The following is a 21,518-nucleotide window of genomic DNA, read 5'->3' on the forward strand; positions in this document are numbered from 1 at the left end:
CTAAAATCTTATCATTTAGACAACAAAAGCAGTATCAATTTTTATTCACATGCAGCAACTGTAGCAGAACATTGCATAATGTTGCCATGTACCGTCATTAATTATACCGAGTAATAAAATGCTGGAAGAAAAGTGAATTCAATATGACAGCTAAAGTTATAATATTACCCACTGAACTTTGTAACATAACTCTTGGCAAACATTGCTTTGTCATTAAGATATACAGTACCACAAGGCTAAATGTAAGCTTCAATGTAACTTCATTGCAGCGCGTGTGTGTGTGTGTGTGTGTGTGTGTGTGTGTGTGTGTGTGTGTGTGTAAACTTTGTAAGCTTGAGTGTTCCAATTGCTTTTGAAACAGATGAAATTACCTACAGTACTTTTAGAACAAATCTCAAAGTCTAAATACATGGCCCATTTAGTTTTCTAATACATACACTTTAAACAACAAGCAGGCACTTAGAATGTTAAATTCAAGCTTGAAAGAAGTCTAGTTTTTTTCAAATGCTTTTTTTTCTCTTCTAAATCACTAGCCATGAATTAATAGCCTAGATAGATAGATAGATAGATAGATAGATAGATAGATAGATAGATAGATAGATAGATAGATAGATAGATAGGATTTGCAAAAATCTATTTACCAACTTCACAGCCAGATCAGTCTATAGTTTGTAGGTTGACATATAATAACCAATTTATGTTTGTCTATTCTAACTACCAATCATTGGGGTCAATTCAATTCGGCAACTTATGAATAGCGCCGGGAATTAGCTCCCGACGCTATTCAATTCAGCTCCAGTTAAGTCGGCGATGTCCCGTTCTCGCCGACTAAACAGGTTGAATTGTCGGGAGAACGGGCATTCTCCGACTAAACTCCCCGGCGCGAGGCTGATTCCCGACAGAATCAGCCTCGCGCCGGCCGCGAGGCAGCACTTTTGTCGGGTTTCTTCTCTCATCCCCCGGGGATGAGAGAAGAATTCCCGACAATTGCGGGTAACTAGCGGCTGAATTGAATAGCGTCGGGAGCTAATTCCCGGCGCTATTCATAAGTTGCCGAATTGAATTGACCCCATTGTTTGTAAAAAATAAATAAATAAATAAAATTAGCCTAACCTAAGATATAGTAATTTCTAAAGTACAAATTATGTTTATAATGGCACTTTTTCCCTCTATACTGAAATCGCCACAATGTGTTTTGGCTTACATTGTACCTCAATCACTGCAAGCAGTACAGTTTCATCATGGAAAAAGGTTTAAATGACATGGGATCACAATTTGCTACACTGTTGGCATAAAATAAAGCTTCCTAAAGAACAAAAAAAAAAATGATTTTAAAAATAACAACTTTCCCCCCAAACTGTATGCAAAATTAATTTTGGGGAACAAAAATGAATTTCCCCATGCTCATCCACATAAGGTATTTTATTGTAATTGGTTGGTCAGTTCCTAATTATTATGAAGAGTCAGATGGACAAGATAAGATATCACACAAATCAGACAGGTTTAAAAGGAAATATTTGCTTAAGGCAGGAGAGGAGGGGGTGAGGCGAGTTGGAGGGTGAGGAGGAGGAGGGGGAAGGGCATTTTGATGTAAAACATGACTTCACCCTTTCAATGCCAAATAACATTTCAGAGAGTGGCTGGTAATTGAATTTACTGTGGAGTTAATAGCTGAAGCCATAAAAACACAACAATGGATAAAAATATGGTTCTCACACACATTTTATCTCTGAAGGAGCGTTGTGAAAGGAATTATTAAGAGAAGCAGGGAAACCACAGCATGCTAATCTTTGTTGCCATGACAGCAGCTTTTGAGAAACTGAAATGTACAGATTGCAAGCTAAACAAAATTGTTGATTGTGAACATTTGGCTGAAAGATTAAAAGGCTAAAGGGGATATAAAAGGGCAGTACCTCCCACATTCCAGGAAGCCACTAAATCCAATCGAAAAGACCTGACTCCTTAACCAGTGCTATTACAATCACTGGATTAGGGCAATTTATCTAGACTGTTAAGGCTGATTAAGAAACTGCACATTAAAGATTATTGACAGACAAAATACCTACGGTAAAGGAACTAAAGTATAAACAAAAGGCTACAGATTTATTGAGCACATAGATTGCTGCTGTAAAATGTAATTATCTTTTCTCCCCAGAAGCACAGATTGTGACACACTTAATGTGCTATTTGTTAATACATCAAGAAGGGACATGACATAACCCTTGTGAGTAAGATTTCAAGTACTGAAAGCAGTGGTAAAATATTAACAGAAGTGAAAATAAATCTATTACGCCTATAATCTAAAAAGAAAATATATTAACTCACGTGCTTGTTTTTTTCTTACATAGATCATTAAATTGTGATTATATTTTACGTCATTGTATTAATAAATCATTCAGATTAAAGTGTAGTTGATTTTTTTTTGTGCGCAAAAAGGTTAAAACAATTGAATTAAACAGAACGCATAATTGCCACAGTACTTAATTCATGAAGGAGAGAATAAGGAAGAAGAAAAAAACCACACACACATACACAAGGGTTCAGCCTGTAGAATGCATTTGACCCTTAATTATCAATCAACAAAAGCACTGGTTCCCCAGAGAAACCTTACGCCCTCTGGATAACTGCTAGTAAATAACCTGCCTCAATGAGCAGCAAGAATAGCCATTCTCTATAACCAGTCCTAACATTTGATTTGCTCCTGTGCTTTCAAGCTACTTAGCATTCACACAGTTCAAGACAGACTGGTTGAAATCAAAGGAGTGCCTGAAACACTACAGTCTTGCATTACTTGAAATAGCTCTCGTTACACCCTTAGAAAAAAAGATAAAATAAAAGATTTTTGGCAGTTCAATATTATCTACTACTGCTCTGTCAGTGCAAGAAGATACACTATACACATCCCCCACCCCATGGGCAAACACAGCAGATTATTGTAACCATGTCATCTCTCACTGGTTGTTTATACTCTAGCCTGTTGTGCAAATAGAGCTGGCTGCTACAGGCAATAAGGATTATGGGGGAGGGGCAGAATAGTAGCTACATTAACACCAGATAAACACAGGAAACAATACAAAAGAGAGAGAGGGGAAAAAAAACAGACTGCCTTGTTAAATACAAACCAATGAATGTAAATAAGTAAGAGATAATTTGTAGACACAAGTGAAAAGGTGAGAACCTGCTTGCTTAACAGTGAGGTCTGGTCAGTGGTTGGAAAAACATACAATAGTCACTCAACATAAATACAGTATAATAGCAAAAACACACATACACAAAAAGAGAAGAAGAAAAAAGCCAAGATTTTTCCAACCAGAGCACAAGCCTTACATTTATCTTTTACTATTTCTTACAGGAAATGTGGGAGGCTAAACAGGTTGAAGTTTAACACACCTCTACTCCATTAAATATAAGGGCAATAAACCGTAATCACTCCATAGCAGAGAGTCAAAATGTAACGCAACAAGATGTATCAATAAGATAAAACATAATCCAATGAAGGGTTTTTTTTTTACCTTTTCTGTTTTCAACTTCTTGCTCCGTCTGTGGTTTTCCTCATCTTCATCTTCTTTTCTAGCCAATACAGAGTTCCCCATAATTCCTGAATCAACTGCACTTTTAGCCAATTCCCCTACAAGGCTATTGCCACAGTGAAAAGGGTTGCCATTCCCAGGGGGCTTTCCAGCTCCAAATCCATACAAATGCACCACTGCTTGGTTATTCACCACAGTGTTGGAATGCCCAAGGTCATACAATTTATTACTGTTGTCCTTTCTAGACTTTCCGGAATCCTTATCCCTCTTTGAGCCCCTGGTGCTTTGGCTTTTGCTTCCAGTTCTTTCCTCTTTTACATTTTTTCCACAAGTAGTAGTTGCAGTAAGGCCAACTCCATTAGTGTTGTGGCCCAGTGCTGCACTCATGCCAACTGATGCTGTGACCTCCCCAAGGCGTCCGGTCTCCTGCTGTCTTTTGCCAGTGCCACTGCTTATCTCAGGAATCCCATACAAAGATGCAGAAGGCAATGACTTATTAACATCCTTAGAAGTTTTACTCCTTTTCACTTTTGATTTGCTAGTCTCTTTGTGGCTGTTCCCTTGGGGGCCAGATGGCTGCTGCACAGAAGCAAATTTGAGGCTGTCAGCTAATCTAGAGGAGGTAGAGTTAACTGGTCCACTGGATGCCAAGCAATGTCCACTGTCCTTGGAAGCACAGTTGCTGTTTGTCGGATTACTCATCTCAAATTTCTGTCTGTCCTTTTCCAAATCAGCATCCAAATCAATAATCAAATTTCCCACACCAATTTCCCAGTCATCACCACTGTCATAGGCATCAACCGCACTTGGATCCACACCTTTCCCTATAGTTGAAGTGCTCACTGACATCCTGAAGATAAAATGGGTGGTATTACATTCCCATGAACTTGCTTTTGGAGAAGAGTGGACATTCGTTTTTTTATGTGGGTTGGTGTCCCAATTTTTATTAATAAAAAAAATAAAAAAATAATGAACTAAAATAAAAGCATCTAAAGCAAATCCAATTGATGTACCAGGAAAAGTTAAGTCTTTTGTCCTAGGTATTCCAGTAATTGTCCAAATGTGACTTTAGCTGATAATTCACCTCCTGTGGGGGGGGGAGGGGAAGATGATCAGGGTTATGCAAGTACTTAAGTGTAGCTGAGATATGGTTTAAGCTTAAGGCATTTCATATATTTTACAACATGCTACATTAAATACATAATCTTACAGAGCACAGTATTTTTGCTTACTGTAATGTAAAAAAAAAAAAAACATTAACACACACTGAATCAAACAACATGAGATTTTAGCTAATGTATCAAATTAATTGCTATGTTGTCTTTTTTTTAAATAAATACATAACTGGTTCATTGAGGGGGGTTTGAAGCAAATTGCAGTGTGATCAGGCAGCAGAGAATCGCTAAGTGTGTTAAATATAGTATTACTGACTGCACAGGAAACTGATTAAGACATACACTCTAAGTGATCTGCACCAAGGTGGCCTCGGTGACCGCAAATGAGGCAGTGTTTGACAAAGATGAGTTAAAGGGATTTTTACAGGGACAAACATTATGCCAACATGAGAGTGATTGTAACAAATAGAGACAAATGACTTACCTTTTTACTCCCTTTTTGCCATTTTTCAGCTAATAAGGCCACCAAGATAGAATCCGACAAACCATACAATCTGTACCAGCTCGATCCTTCATTTTACTTAAATGCCAGGAATGATGAAGGAGAAAGCAAGTCATGTATCCCGACCAGAAGGTAACCATGTAATTGACAATATTCCTTGCTAGCAGAAAAACATCAAAATGTTTCCACTTTTTTTCCTTTCTCGACAGTCTTCCCTCCTCTCAGTTTTACATCTGGGATTCACACTGAAGACAAAAAAAGCAGAAGGAGGAATTGTTTCACAATTTCATCCATGGGAAGAAAAAAAATGCCAAAAATGGATGGGGGTTGGGAAATTGTAGGTTTTATTTCATTGCCACTACTTCAATCACGTATTTCCTTTAAACATAGATTTCACAGCCATTCTGATCAGTTAAGTAATGATCCCTATGCACAAAACCTACAGGCGTCCGGTTGTAACAAGACAGAATGTGCTAACATCGAGATAAATTAGTGAAAGGGAGAGAGAGGGGGGTGAAGAAAGGGAGAGAGAGAGAGAGAGAGAGAGAGGAGAAAGAAAAAAAAAGAAGGACTGAAACTGTGGTCTGGATTCAGCTCTCTGCTTTCTCAGGAAGTGGCATTTCCCACACCCTCCCCCCAACCGGTTTTCCTGACAAATCTGCTTTCTTTAAAAACACATGAAGAAAAAGGGAGGGGGCCAGTGATGGATCTGTGATCTGATAAACCTATTATCAAAATATTTTTAAGTGTGATGCTCAATCTTCAGATTGATGTTCACCTCCTCTGCACACTGTAATTTGTTTGTGCTGCCTCAGCAAGTCATTGTGTGCTTTAACTGTTTATGAGCATGTAAAATACAATGACCACACCGACAAAGATATTACATTTCTACTTGCAGATTAAAAAGAAAAAGGAACTGTACATTTTTATTTTGATGTCAGTCAACACTACATTTTAGTTTTTCTTTATGTATTTATTTTTGTTCCAGTGAAATGATCTCAGTGCCTGCTTAGTATTTTTAATTAGCTGACATTCCCAGTTAAAAAGCTGTAATGAATTGTTGATGGATTGGAAGTTTAGAGTGGTTTGTTAGAAATGGAAGAAGAGAAGGAGGAGGGATGGGGGAAGGGCAGTCATCTGAAAGCAGCTATTTTGTTGCAGCTCAGGCTTTTACATCACGTGAAGATCAAGAGCTCAACTGCTTGTCGCGACGTGAGAACACAGGACGGGTGACAGGCAATATCAGGCAATAACACGAGCAAACCCTCTTTAGGTTCTGCTGCTCTCCCTTCCTCCTCTAACATAACTCTAACTGGTGAATGGGAAACAGTTTTCTCTCTGCAGCTGTACATCTGTGTCAGGGAATAAATGATCAGGCAACGTGCTGTGCATGCATAGGATATATGGGCTGCGTATATAGGTATAGGAGGGTAATATACATCGCAGATCTCAAAGACAAACGTTTAGTGCTTCTTAAATGTGCTAGCAAAACACTTTTCAGGAAATAAACAGCAGCGAGACATTGTAAAAAGCACAGCACTTTAAAAAAAATCGCCTTTTGAAATGTTAATTGCAGATAAGCTCCATATAGCCAGTATACGGATTGTATTAAAACCCAGTTGTATGGGCTTTAATTAATATATGTAATACAGCCTGGATCCTGCTAGTTAGTGACACCCTGGACGTTCTAGCTCGCGGATTTTATATATTTTTATATATATATATATATATATATAATGGGTTTTTTTTTTAAAGTGGAGTGGAGATAATTTGGTACAATCTCGGTTGCCTGTAATAAATGCCCTGAGTGTGACGTGTGTGAGGAGCTGCACACTCACCATGCTTTCATTCCTCAGAGCTCACAGTATGATCTGAGACAAACAGCTTCTTGGTTCTTTTACTGGCCAAGTTAACAGTGCAGAATAAATCCCTTGACACGGCGTTGCACACATCTGTACTTACGATCTGAATAGGATCGAGATGACCTTTGCTTCTAATTGCATCAATGTTTTATGCTGCTGCCGGGTAGGTTTTATACACATATTTTTGTCATGTGTCCTCCTGTTTGTACAGTCTGTGTACACACAGTTCTACAATAGCTTCTACCTAATGATCAATAACACAGCTCACTAGGCGAGCAGCAGAAATAGGAGAAATCAGAACTGGGAAAGAAGAGAAGAGAACTGAGCAGCGTCTCTACCTGATAGGACTTCTCTTTGTTCTTAATGCCCTTTCTCATCTGGCCAATCAGAGGCGAGCATTTGTGGAACTTGGCTGTCTGATTGGTTGCATGTTTCTTCAGCTAGAGTGGGGGAGGCTGAAGAGAGCATTCTGTGTACACACATAACAAACACTCATGTGAGAGGAGAAGCCAGCAAGCACTTAAATTACCCTGGCAATAAACACATGTTCCTAACTGAATTATGAGCAGTGTAAAATCCAAACCTTCTCAGCACAAAGGGATTGTCTGTCAGCATACAGCTCTGAGCACAACTCTGACTGGAAAACAAATATGTCAAAAAAAATCAACATCCTTTTACAGTACATATTTGGTATCCAAATAAAACAAATTTCTGTATGTTTGCTAAGTTGGAGTTGCAAAAGTACACTAAATATGTCTTAATGTATACAAATGACCTACATAAGAATGTAATACATTAAATACAGAACGTATATGTAAAATTGGCGTTACTAAAAGTACGGCAATGCTCATGTTCTAGGTTTTATGATTTAGGGGTTTATTTATCAAGCTCTTTTTTTTTTTTTTTTCCTTTTAATATAAAACTATACAGGAACAGCAGTTTCTGCATCATGTTATAGATTCCCACTAAATACTAACAGTCTAATACATTTCACAGAAATCTGCAGAAGACTCATTTGTGCTGCAGACCACAGTCCCAGTTATTCAGTGGGGAGCGAGTGGGTCTATAATCTAATCATTATCAATATTTACAAATATATAAAGGAACAATACATGGAGCTATAAGGCGATTTGTTTATTGAAAAATCTCTACACAGGACTCGTGGACATCCTCTGAGGTTAGAGGAGAGAAAATGTCATACCCAATGTAGGAAAGGGTTCTTCACAGTAAGGGTATTAAGGATTTGGAATTCTGTGCCAGAGAAGTTAGTAATGGTCGACTCAGTCAATAAGTTTAAAAATGGTTTAGATATATTTCTAACTGAAAAAGATATACAAGGATATAGCATTTAAAATGAATGTAAGCATGAATTATAGTTGTTAGTTAAGATTTAAAACATACCTTCATCTGGGTCATTATAGTTAAACTATAGCTAAATACAGAATAGTGTAAGAATTATATACAGGTTGAACTCGATGGACAATTTGTCTTTTTTTCAACCTCATTAACTATGTTACTGTGTTACTGTGTACCTATTGGAGTTAGGACTCATTTACTTCAGATAGTGTAAACTGCTTTATGTCTATGGAGGCTTTTTTGCAGGAGAAGATTATTATGATCCCTCTCCCGCAACCTGTTACTGCCCCCCCCCATATCTGACACTGTGGCCATGTGCAGTGTCAGATTCCCAGGAGGAGTCTTTCACAAATGTGAAATCCTACTGTGATACTCTGGGGATGCTATAGCCACTGCTGTCACTTTGAGTTTTGGTTAGTACATTGCAGGGACAAAGTGAAAAATTCAGTCACAAGACAGACTGTTAATAATCGCTGCACTGCTGCTGTTATTATTACGTAGACCCCTTATAGTCGTATTTATTATTGGTGGCAGTGGGACCCATAAAAGTATAATTTCTCAGAACTATTTATTCATTTGTACATGCTAGGACAACTGATGTGATAAGCAGCTATCCAAGTGAAAGCAAAACCTGTACTTCCAGTGAACAGTGCTAATAGTTTAGAGGGGAAGCAGTTAGCTTCCCGATGAATATGATCCCGGCGGTCGATATACCGACTCTGGAATCCCAAGGGAGGACATAATCCTAGCTTCAATATACCAACGCCAAACGGGATGCCAGCATCAAAATGCCGGCATCCCAATCTTTCTGACAGAGGGACGCGCTGCTGCCCTCCCGCGAGGAGTGGGGGGGGGGGGGGTTAGGTTAAGGCAGCAGAAGGGGGTATAGGCTTAGGGTGCAGGCATGGGAAGGTCAGGGTTAGAGACCGGAAAGGGAGGGTTAGGGTTAAGCACCTATAGGGGAGCGCTAGCTTTAGGCAGCGAGGAAGGGAGGGTTTAGGGTTAGGCACCTTGCAGGGAAGGTTAGGTTTAGGCAGCGGGGATGCGAGGGTAAGGGTTAGGCACTCAGCGGGAAGGGTTAGGTTTAGGCAGCGGGGAAGGGATGGTTAGGGTTAGGTTTAGGCAGCTGGGAAGGGAGGGTTAGGGTTAGGCACCTAGCGGGGAGGGGAGGGTTAGGGTTAGGCACCTAGCGGGGAGGGTTAGGTTTAGGCAGCGGGGAAGGGATGATTAGGGTTAGGCACCTAGCGGGGAGGGTTAGGTTTAGGCACCCACAAAGGAGGGTTAGGATAGGAAGAAGATGAGGGCTAGGGGGCTAATTGGGGGGCTGTCGGGATTATGATGTATGGGAGGCCACTGTCGGTATACTGACCGCTGGCATCCTGTCCATCAGTAACTCATACTGGACCCATTTAGACAGCAAAGCTCTGGTCTGGCAGTGTGACCTTAGGTTGTGCATGTACGCAGAAAGAGGGGAGGGATCCTTCTGAGTGCTCAGAGCTTTTTTTCATTTGGAAAGACTCTGCTAGCATCATCTAAAGCTGGCAATTCCTAATAGAGATAATTTTCCAAAACTTTACTTTTTGAGCTTGATAAATTGCATAACATCCCCATACAGTACATGGCGATGTGGTATGCTCTCATTATGTAAATAAAAGAGGAGATATATCTGTTATCTCATCTCCTGTATTACACAGATGATAAATAGACATAATAGAAAATGATGTGACATTGTCATACTGTTAATGTTATTAATGTTCCCTAGGTGCCCCCAAACTGCGGCCCAGACATTGGCATGTTTAGGCAGTAGCGGTCAGCTTTTTGCCTGCCATATATGTCATGAGCTGGGACTCGGAGTGTGGCGATCCCAGGAGCAAGAGCAGGATTTGCAAGGGGGGATTTTCTGGATCTGTACTCTCTCTCTCTCTCTCTCTCTCTCTCTCTCTCTCTCTCTCTCTCTCTCTCTCTCTCTCTCTCTCTCTCTATATATATATATATATATATATATATATATATATATATATATATATATATATATACTGCTCAAAAAAAATAAGAATTTACTTACCGATAATTCTATTTCTCGTAGTCCGTAGTGGATGCTGGGGACTCCGTCAGGACCATTGGGATTAGCGGCTCAGGTGGTGTGCACTGGCTCCTCCCCCTATGACCCTCCTCCACGCCTCAGTTAGGATACTGTGCCCGGACGAGTGTACACAATAAGGAAGGATTTTGAATCCCGGGTAAGACTCATACCAGCCACACCAATCACACTGTACAACCTGTGATCTGAACCCAGTTAACAGCATGATAACAGCGGAGCCTCTGAAAAGATGGCTCACAACAATAATAACCCGATTTTTGTAACAATAACTATGTACAAGTATTGCAGACAATCCGCACTTGGGATGGGCGCCCAGCATCCACTACGGACTACGAGAAATAGAATTATCGGTAAGTAAATTCTTATTTTCTCTGACGTCCTAAGTGGATGCTGGGGACTCCGTCAGGACCATGGGGATTATACCAAAGCTCCCAAACAGGCGGGAGAGTGCGGATGACTCTGCAGCACCGAATGAGAGAACTCCAGGTCCTCCTCAGTCAGGGTGTGCCCCTGACCAAGTATCAGCTCGGCAAAGTTGTAAAGCCGAGACCCCTCGGGCAGCCGCCCAAGATGAGCCCACCTTCCTTGTGGAATGGGCATTTACATATTTTGGCTGTGGCAGGCCTGCCACAGAATGTGCAAGCTGAATTGTACTACACATCCAACTAGCAATCGTCTGCTTAGAAGCAAGAGCACCCAGTTTGTTGGGTGCATACAGGATAACAGCAAGTCAGTCTTCCTAACTCCAGCCGTCCTGGAAACTATATTTTCAGGGCCCTGACAACATCTAGCAACTTGGAGTCCTCCAAGTCCCTAGTAGCCGCAGGTACCACAATAAGCTGGTTCGGGTGAAACACTGACACCACCTTAGGGAGAAACTGGGGATGAGTCCGCAGCTCTGCCCTGTCCGAATGGACAATCAGATATGGGCTTTTTGAGACAAACGCCGCCAATTCTGACACTCGCCTGGCCGAGGCCAGGGCCAACAGCATGGTCACTTTCCCTGTGAGATATTTCAAATCCACAGATTTGAGCGGTTTAAACCAATGTGATTTTAGGAATCCCAGAACTACGTTGAGATCCCACAGTGCCACTGGAGGCACAAAAAGGGGGTTGTATATGCAGTACTCCCTTGACAAACTTCTGGACTTCAGGAACTGAAGCCAATTCTTTCTGGAAGAAAATCGACAGGGCCGAAATTTGAACCTTAATGGACCCCAATTTGAGGCCCATAGACACTCCTGTTTGCAGGAAATGCAGGAAACGACCGAGTTGAAATTTCTTCATGGGGCCTTCCTGGCCTCACACCACGCAACATATTTTCGCCACATGTGGTGATAATGTTGTGCGATCACCTCCTTCCTGGCTTTGACCAGGGTAGGAATGACCTCTTCCGGAATGCCTTTTTCCCTTAGGATCCGGCGTTCAACCGCCATGCCGTCAAACGCAGCCGCGGTAAGTCTTGGAACAGACATGGTACTTGCTGAAGATAGTCCCTTCTTAGCGGCAGAGGCCATGAGTCCTCTGTGAGCATCTCTTGAAGTTCCGGGTACCAAGTCCTTCTTGGCCAATCCGGAGCCACGAGTATAGTTCTTACTCCTCTACGTCTTATAATTCTCAATACCTTGGATATGAGAAGCAGAGGAGGGAAGACATACACCGACTGGTACACCCACGGTGTTACCAGAACGTCCACAGCTATTGCCTGAGGGTCTTTTGACCTGGCGCAATACTTGTCCAGTTTTTTGTTCAGGCGGGACGCCATCATGTCCACCTTTGGTCTTTTCCAACGGTTCACAATCATGTGGAAGACTTCCCGATGAAGTCCCCACTCTCCCGGGTGGAGGTTGTGCCTGCTGAGGAAGTCTGCTTCCCAGTTGTCCACTCCCGGAATGAACACTGCTGACAGTGCTATCACATGATTTTCCGCCCAGCGAAAAATCCTTGCAGTTTCTGCCATTGCCCTCCTGCTTCTTGTGCCGCCCTGTCTGTTTACGTGGGCGACTGCCGTGATGTTGTCCCACTGGATCAATACCGGCTGACCTTGAAGCAGAGGTCTTGCTAAGCTTAGAGCATTGTAAATTGCCCTTAGCTCCAGTATATTTATGTGGAGAAAAATCTCCAGACTTGATCACACTCCCTGGACATTTTTTCCCTGTGTGACTGCTCCCCAGCCTCTCAGGCTGGCCTCCGTGGTCACCAGCATCCAATCCTGAATGCCGAATCTGCGGCCCTCTAGAAGATGAGCACTCTGTAACCACCACAGGAGAGACACCCCTGTCCCTGGAGACAGGGTTATCCGCTGATGCATCTGAAAATGCGATCCGGACCATTTGTCCAGCAGATCCCACTGAAAAGTTCTTGCGTGGAATCTGCCGAATGGAATCGCTTCGTAATAAGCCACCATTTTTCCCAGGACTCTTGTGCAATGATGCACTGACACTTTTCCTGGTTTTAGGAGGTTCCTGACTAGCTCGGATAACTCCCTGGCTTTCTCCTCCGGGAGAAACACCTTTTTCTGGACTGTGTCCAGAACCATCCCTAGGAACAGCAGACGTGTCGTCGGAAACGGCTGCGATTTTGGATATTTAGAATCCACCCGTGCTGTCGTAGAACTACTTGAGATAGTGCTACTCCGACTTCCAACTGTTCTCTGGACCTAGCCCTTATCAGGAGATCGTCCAAGTAAGGGATAATTAAGACGCCTTTTCTTTGAAGAAGAATCATCATTTCGGCCATTACTTTGGTAAAGACCCGGGGTGCCGTGGACAATCCAAACGGCAGCGTCTGAAACTGATAGTGACAGTTCCGTACCACAAACCTGAGGTACCCTTGGTGAGAAGGGCAATTTGGGACATGGAGGTAAGCATCCTTGATGTCCAGGGACACCATATAGTCCCCTTCTTCCTGGTTCGCTATCACTGCTCTGAGTGACTCCATCTTGATTTGAACCTTTGTATGTAAGTGTTCAAAGATTTCCCATTTAGAATAGGTCTCACCGAGCCGTCTGGCTTCAGTACCACAATATAGTGTGGAATAATACCCCTTTCCTTGTTGTAGGAGGGGTACTTTGATTATCACCTGCTGGGAATACAGCTTGTGAATTGTTTCCAATACTGCCTCCCTGTCGGAGGAAGACGTTGGTAAAGCAGACATCAGGAGCCTGCGAGGGGGAGACGTCTCGAATTTCCAGTCTGTACCCCTGGGATACTACTTGTAGGATCCAGGGGTCCACTTGCGAGTGAGCCCACTACGCGCTGAAACTCTTGAGACGACCCCCCACCGCACTTGAGTCCGCTTGTACGGCCCCAGCGTCATGCTGAGGACTTGGCAGAAGCTGTGGAGGGCTTCTGTTCCTGGGAATGGGCTGCCTGCTGCAGTCTTCTTCCCTTTCCTCTATCCCTGGGCAGATATGACTGGCCTTTTGCCCGCTTGCCCTTATGGGGACGAAAGGACTGAGGCTGAAAAGACGGTGTCTTTTTCTGCTGAGATGTGATTTGGGGTAAAAAAGGTGGATTTTCCAGCTGTTGCCGAGGCCACCAGGTCCGATGGACCGACCCCAAATAACTCCTCCCCTTTATACGGCAATACTTCCATGTGCCGTTTGGAATCTGCATCACCTGACCACTGTCGTGTCCATAAACATCTTCTGGCAGATATGGACATCGCACTTACTCTTGATGCCAGAGTGCAAATATCCCTCTGTGCATCTCGCATATATAGAAATGCATCCTTTAAATGCTCTATAGTCAATAAAATACTGTCCCTGTCAAGGGTGTCAATATTTTCAGTCAGGGAATCCGACCAAGCCACCCCAGCGCTGCACATCCAGGCTGAGGCGATCGCTGGTCGCAGTATAACACCAGTATGTGTGTATATACCTTTTTAGGATATTTTCCAGCCTCTCAGCTGGCTCCTTGAGGGCGGCCCTATCTGGAGATGGTACCGCTACTTGTTTTGATAAGCGTGTGAGCGCCTTATCCACCCTAAAGGGTGTTTCCCAACGCGCCCTAACTTCTGGCGGGAAAGGGTATACCGCCAATAATTTTCTATCGGGGGAAACCCACGCATCATCACACACTTCATTTAATTTATCTGATTCAGGAAAAACTACAGGTAGTTTTTTCACACCCCACATAATACCCTTCTTGTGGTACTTGTAGTATCAGAAATATGTAACACCTCCTTCATTGCCCTTAACATGTAACGTGTGGCCCTAAAGGAAAATACGTTTGTTTCTTCACCGTCGACACTGGAGTCAGTGTCCGTGTCTGTGTCTGTGTCGACCGACTGAGGTAAATGAGCGTTTTACAGCCCCTGACGGTGTTTGAGACGCCTGGACAGGTACTAATTTGTTTGCCGGCCGTCTCATGTCGTCAACCGACCTTGCAGCGTGTTGACATCATCACGTAATTCCTTAAATAAGCCATCCATTCCGGTGTCGACTCCCTAGAGAGTGACATCACCATTTCAGGCAATTGCTCCGCCTCCTCACCAACATCGTCCTCATAAATGTCGACACACACGTACCGACACACAGCACACACACAGGGAATGCTCTGATAGAGGACAGGACCCCACTAGCCCTTTGGGGAGACAGAGGGAGAGTTTGCCAGCACACACCAAAAACGCTATAATTATACAGGGACAACCTTTATATAAGTGTTTTTCCCTTATAGCATTTTAATATATATATACATATCGCCAAATAAGTGCCCCCCCTCTCTGTTTTAACCCTGTTTCTGTAGTGCAGTGCAGGGGAGAGCCTGGGAGCCTTCCCACCAGCATTTCTGTGAGGGAAAATGGCGCTGTGTGCTGAGGAGAATAGGCCCCGCCCCCTTTTCGGCGGGCTTCTTCTCCCGTTTTTCTGAGACCTGGCAGGGGTTAAATACATCCATATAGCCCCCAGGGGCTATATGTGATGTATTTTTAGCCAGAATAAGGTACTATCATTGCTGCCCAGGGCGCCCCCCCCCAGCGCCCTGCACCCTCAGTGACCGCTGCTATGAAGTGTGCTGACAACAATGGCGCACAGCTGCAGTGCTGTGCGCTACCTTATGAAGACTGAAGAGTCTTCTGCCGCCGTTTCTGGACCTTCACTTTTCGGCATCTGCAAGGGGGGTCGGCGGCGCGGCTCCGGGACGAACCCCAGGGTGAGACCTGTGTTCCGACTCCCTCTGGAGCTAATGGTGTCCAGTAGCCTAAGAAGCCAATCCATCCTGCACGCAGGTGAGTTCACTTCTCTCCCCTAAGTCCCTCGTAGCAGTGAGCCTGTTGCCAGCAGGACTCACTGAAAATAAAAAACCTAACAAACTTTTACTCTAAGCAGCTCTTTAGGAGAGCCACCTAGATTGCACCCTTCTCGGCCGGGCACAAAAATCTAACTGAGGCTTGGAGGAGGGTCATAGGGGGAGGAGCCAGTGCACACCACCTGATCCTAAAGCTTTTACTTTTGTGCCCTGTCTCCTGCGGAGCCGCTAATCCCCATGGTCCTGACGAAGTCCCCAGCATCCACTTAGGACGTCAGAGAAATAAAGGGAACACTTAACACAATGTAACTCCAAGTCAATCACACTTCTGTGAAATCAAACTGTCCACTTAGGAAGCAACACTGATTGACAATCAATTTCACATGCTGTTGTGCAAATGGAATAGACAACAGGTGGGAATTATAGGCAATTAGCAAGACACCCACATTAAAGGAGTTGTTCTGCAGGTGGTGACCACAGACCACTTCTCAGCTCCTATGCTTTCTGGCTGATGTTTTGGTCACTTTTGAAAGCTGGCGGTGCTTGCACTCTAGTGGTAGCATGAGACGGAGTCTACAACCCACACAAGTGGCTCAGGTAGTGCAGCTCATCCAGGATGGCACATCAATGCGAGCTGTGGCAAGAAGGTTTGCTGTGTCCACATTTATCTTGGCCTTTAATAGGATTAACTGAGACTGTGCAGTCTGACTTAATCCCCTGCTGTAATGACTTAATCCCCTGCTGTATTGTTCTCTGTATTGTATTGCAGCTGAGAACAATAGATGAAGGGTTTATGTAAATAAACCATGGTGTGCCTAGGCACAGCAAAGTGGCCAGATAACCGTGGATCTATCTGTACAGTGGTGTTTAATTGTAGCTAGTTACTGGAGGGTAGGTGGATTTTGGTACACAGAGTCATTTTGCATTATGGGGGTGATTCTGAGTTGTTCGCTCGCTAGCTGCTTTTAGCATTATTGCACACGCTAAGCCGCCGTCCTCTGGGAGTGTATCTTAGTTTAGCAGAATTGCGAACGAAAGATTAGCAGAATTGCGAATAGAAATTTCTTAGCAGTTTCTGAGTAGCTCCAGACTTACTCAGCCATTGCGACCAGCTCAGTCCTTTTCGTTCCTGGTTTGACGTCACAAACACACCCAGCGTTTTCCCAACCACTCCCCCGTTTCTCCAGCCACTCCTGCGTTTTGCAACTCGAACGCCTGCGTTTTTCCGCACACTCCCATAAAACGGCCAGTTTCCAACCAGAAACACCCACTTCCTGTCAATCACACTACGATCAGCACAGCGATGAAAAAGCTTTGTTATGCCGTGAGTAAAATACCTAACTTTTGTGTAAAATAACTAAGCGCATGCGCTCTGCGACCCTTGCGCATGCGCAGTAAGCGACTAATCGCAGTATAATGAAAATCGGCAACGAGCAAACAACTCGGAATGACCCCCAAAAGCTGCAAAAATAAGAATTTACTTACCGATAATTCTATTTCTCGGAGTCCGTAGTGGATGCTGGGGTTCCTGAAAGGACCATGGGGAACAGCGGCTCCGCAGGAGACAGGGCACAAAAAAGTAAAGCTTTACTAGGTCAGGTGGTGTGCACTGGCTCCTCCCCCCATGACCCCCCTCCAGACTCCAGTCAGGTACCGTGCCCGGACGAGCATACACAATAAGGGAGGCATTTTGAATCCCGGGTAAGACTCATACCAGCCACACCAATCACACCGTACAACTTGTGATCTAAACCCAGTTAACAGTATGACAACAGAAAGGGCCTCTTAAAGATGGCTCCTTAACAATAACCCGAATTAGTTAACAATAACTATGTACAAGTATTGCAGATAATCCGCACTTGGGATGGGCGCCCAGCATCCACTACGGACTCCGAGAAATAGAATTATCGGTAAGTAAATTCTTATTTTCTCTATCGTCCTAAGTGGATGCTGGGGTTCCTGAAAGGACCATGGGGATTATACCAAAGCTCCCAAACGGGCGGGAGAGTGCGGATGACTCTGCAGCACCGAATGAGAGAACTCCAGGTCCTCCTTTGCCAGGGTATCAAATTTGTAAAATTTTACAAACGTGTTCTCCCCCGACCACGTAGCTGCTCGGCAGAGTTGTAATGCCGAGACCCCTCGGGCAGCCGCCCAAGATGAGCCCACCTTCCTTGTGGAGTGGGCTTTTACAGTTTTAGGCTGTGGCAGGCCTGCCACAGAATGTGCAAGTTGAATTGTGTTACAAATCCAACGAGCAATCGACTGCTTAGAAGCAGGTGCGCCCAACTTGTTGGGTGCATACAATATAAACAGCGAGTCAGATTTTCTGACTCCAGCCGTCCTTGCAATGTATATTTTTAAGGCTCTGACAACGTCCAACAACTTGGAGTCCTCCAAGTCGCTAGTGGCCGCAGGCACCACAATAGGTTGGTTCAGATGAAATGCTGATACCACTTTAGGGAGAAAATGCGGACGAGTCCGCAGTTCTGCCCTATCCGAATGGAAGATTAGATAAGGACTTTTATAAGATAAAGCCGCCAATTCAGATACTCTCCTGGCAGAGGCCAGGGCTAGTAACATAGTCACTTTCAATGTGAGATATTTCAAATCCACCTTTTTCAATGGTTCAAACCAATGGGATTTGAGGAAATCTAAAACTACATTTAGATCCCACGGTGCCACCGGAGGCACCACAGGAGGCTGTATATGCAGTACTCCCTTGACAAAAGTCTGGACCTCAGGGACAGAGGCCAATTCTTTTTGGAAGAATATTGACAGGGCCGAAATTTGAACCTTAATGGATCCCAATTTGAGACCCATAGATAATCCTGATTGCAGGAAATGTAGGAAACGACCCAGTTGGAATTCCTCCGTCGGAACCTTCCGATCCTCGCACCACGCTACATATTTTCGCCAAATGCGGTGATAATGTTTACGGTGACTTCCTTCCGTGCCTTAATCAAGGTAGGAATGACTTCTTCTGGAATGCCTTTCCCTTTTAGGATCTGGCGTTCAACCGCCATGCCGTCAAACGCAGCCGCGGTAAGTCTTGAAAAAGACAGGGACCCTGCTGTAGCAGGTCCCTTCTCAGAGGTAGAGGCCACGGTTCGTCCGTGAGCATCTCTTGAAGTTCCGGATACCAAGTCCTTCTCGGCCAATCCGGAACCACTAGTATTGTTCTTACTCTTCTTTGCCGTATGATCTTCAATACCTTTGGTATGAGCGGCAGAGGAGGAAACACATACACTGACTGGTACACCCAAGGAGTTACCAGTGCGTCCACAGCTATTGCCTGTGGATCTCTTGACCTGGCGCAATATTTGTCCAGTTTCTTGTTGAGGCGAGACGCCATCATGTCTACAATTGGTCTTTCCCAACGGTCTATTAACATGTTGAAGACTTCTGGATGTAGACCCCACTCTCCCGGATGAAGATCGTGTCTGCTGAGGAAGTCTGCTTCCCAGTTGTCCACGCCCGGGATGAACACTGCTGACAGTGCTATCACGTGATTCTCCGCCCAGCGAAGAATCTTGGCAGCTTCTGCCATTGCACTCCTGCTTCTTGTGCCGCCCTGCCTGTTTACATGGGCGACCGCCGTGATGTTGTCCGACTGAATCAACACCGGCTTTCCTTGCAGGAGAAGTTCCGCCTGGCTTAGAGCATTGTAGATTGCTCTTAGTTCCAGAATGTTTATGTGAAGAGACTTTTCCAGACTCGTCCATACTCCCTGGAAGTTTCTTCCTTGTGTGACTGCTCCCCAGCCTCTCAGGCTGGCGTCCGTGGTCACCAGGATCCAATCCTGAATGCCGAATCTGCGGCCTTCTAATAGGTGAGCCTTCTGCAACCACCACAGAAGTGACACCCTTGTCTTTGGTGACAGGGTTATTCGCAGGTGCATCTGCAGATGCGACCCTGACCATTTGTCCAACAGATCCCTTTGGAATATTCTTGCATGGAATCTGCCGAATGGAATTGCTTCGTAAGAAGCCACCATTTTTCCCAGGACTCTTGTGCATTGATGTACTGACACTTTTCCTGGTTTTAGGAGGTTCCTGACCAGATCGGATAACTCCTTGGCTTTTTCCTCTGGAAGGAAAACCTTTTTCTGAACCGTGTCCAGAATCATTCCTAGGAACAGCAGACGAGTTGTCGGGATTAAATGGGATTTTGGAATATTCAGAATCCACCCGTGTTGTCTTAGCACCTCTTGAGATAGTGCTAAAGCTGTCTCCAGCTGTTCTCTGGACCTTGCCCTTATTAGGAGATCGTCCAAGTATGGGATAACTAATACGCCTTTTCTTCGAAGAAGAATCATCATCTCGGCCATTACCTTGGTAAAGACCCGAGGCGCCGTGGACAATCCGAACGGCAGCGTCTGAAACTGATAGTGACAGTTTTGAACAATGAACCTGAGGTACCCCTGGTGTGCGGGGTAAATCGGAACGTGTAGATACGCATCCTTGATGTCCAAGGATACCATAAAGTCCCCTTCTTCCAGGTTCGCTATCACTGCTCTGAGTGACTCCATCTTGAACTTGAACTTTTTTATGTAGAGGTTCAAGGACTTCAGATTTAGAATAGGCCTTACCGAGCCATCCGGCTTCGGTACCACAAATAGAGTGGAATAATACCCCTTTCCTTGTTGTAATAGGGGTACTTTGACTATCACCTGCTGAGCGTACAGCTTGTGAATGGCTTCCAACACCCTCTCCCTTTCGGAAGAGACGGTTGGTAAGGCAGACTTCAGGAAACGATGAGGAGGATCCGTCTCTAATTCCAACCTGTACCCCTGAGATATTATCTGCAGGATCCAGGGGTCTACCTGCGAGTGAGCCCACTGCGCGCTGTAATTTTTGAGACGGCCCCCCACTGTCCCCGAGTCCGCTTGAGAGGCCCCAGCGTCATGCTGAGGTTTTTGCAGGAGCCGGGGAGGGCTTCTGTTCCTGGGAAGGAGCTGCCTGTTGGTGTCTCTTCCCTCTTCCTCTGCCTCGTGGCAGGTACGACAAGCCCTTTGCTCTCTTATTTTTGTAGGAGCGAAAAGGCTGCGGTTGAAAAGTCGGTGCCTTTCTCTGTTGGGGAGTGACTTGAGGTAAAAAAGTGGATTTCCCGGCAGTAGCCGTGGCCACCAAGTCTGATAGACCAACTCCAAATAACTCCTCCCCTTTATACGGCAAAACCTCCATGTGACGTTTTGAATCCGCATCGCCTGTCCACTGTCGTGTCCATAAGGCTCTTCTGGCTGAAATGGACATAGCACTCACCCGAGATGCCAGTGTGCAAATATCCCTCTGTGCATCACGCATATAGATAAATGCATCCTTTATTTGTTCTAACGACAGTAAAACATTGTCCCTATCTAGGGTATCAATATTTTCAATCAGGGATTCTGACCAAACTACTCCAGCACTGCACATCCAGGCAGTTGCTATAGCTGGTCGTAGTATAACACCTGCATGTGTGTATATATTCTTTTGAATAACTTCCATCTTTCTATCTGATGGATCCTTAAGTGCGGCCGTCTCAGGAGAGGGTAACGCCACTTGTTTGGATAAGCGTGTGAGCGCCTTGTCCACCTTAGGGGGTGTTTCCCAGCGCGCCCTAACCTCTGGCGGGAAAGGGTATAATGCCAATAACTTTTTTGAAATTATCAACTTTTTATCAGGAGCAACCCACGCTTCATCACACACGTCATTTAATTCTTCTGATTCAGGAAAAACTGTTTGTAGTTTTTTCACACCATACATAATACCCTGTTTTACGGTATCTGTAGTATCAGTTAAATGTAACGTCTCCTTCATTG

At 44.4% G+C, this 21,518-nt stretch overlaps 1 protein-coding gene across 7 annotated transcripts in view; it reads right to left on the reverse strand.

Annotated features, from left to right (window-relative positions):
- Positions 1 to 21,518, reverse strand: part of ZNF608 (zinc finger protein 608) — a 139,037-nt gene that overhangs the window by 103,121 nt on the left and 14,398 nt on the right. For 3 of the 7 annotated variants that reach the window (XM_063964235.1, XM_063964229.1, XM_063964234.1), the window contains exons 3-6: positions 7,593 to 7,646; positions 7,348 to 7,478; positions 5,130 to 5,392; positions 3,513 to 4,617 (exon numbers count right to left, since the gene is read on the reverse strand). In XM_063964235.1, the coding sequence (XP_063820305.1) occupies positions 3,513 to 4,379 (867 nt within the window). In that variant the 5' untranslated portion in view covers positions 4,380 to 4,617; positions 5,130 to 5,392; positions 7,348 to 7,478; positions 7,593 to 7,646. The other 4 variants (XM_063964230.1, XM_063964233.1, XM_063964231.1 and 1 more) reach the window with 4 other exon arrangements.

This window comes from Pseudophryne corroboree, chromosome 1 (assembly GCF_028390025.1).
Source record: "Pseudophryne corroboree isolate aPseCor3 chromosome 1, aPseCor3.hap2, whole genome shotgun sequence".
In the NCBI taxonomy this organism is placed as follows: Eukaryota; Metazoa; Chordata; class Amphibia; order Anura; family Myobatrachidae; genus Pseudophryne; species Pseudophryne corroboree.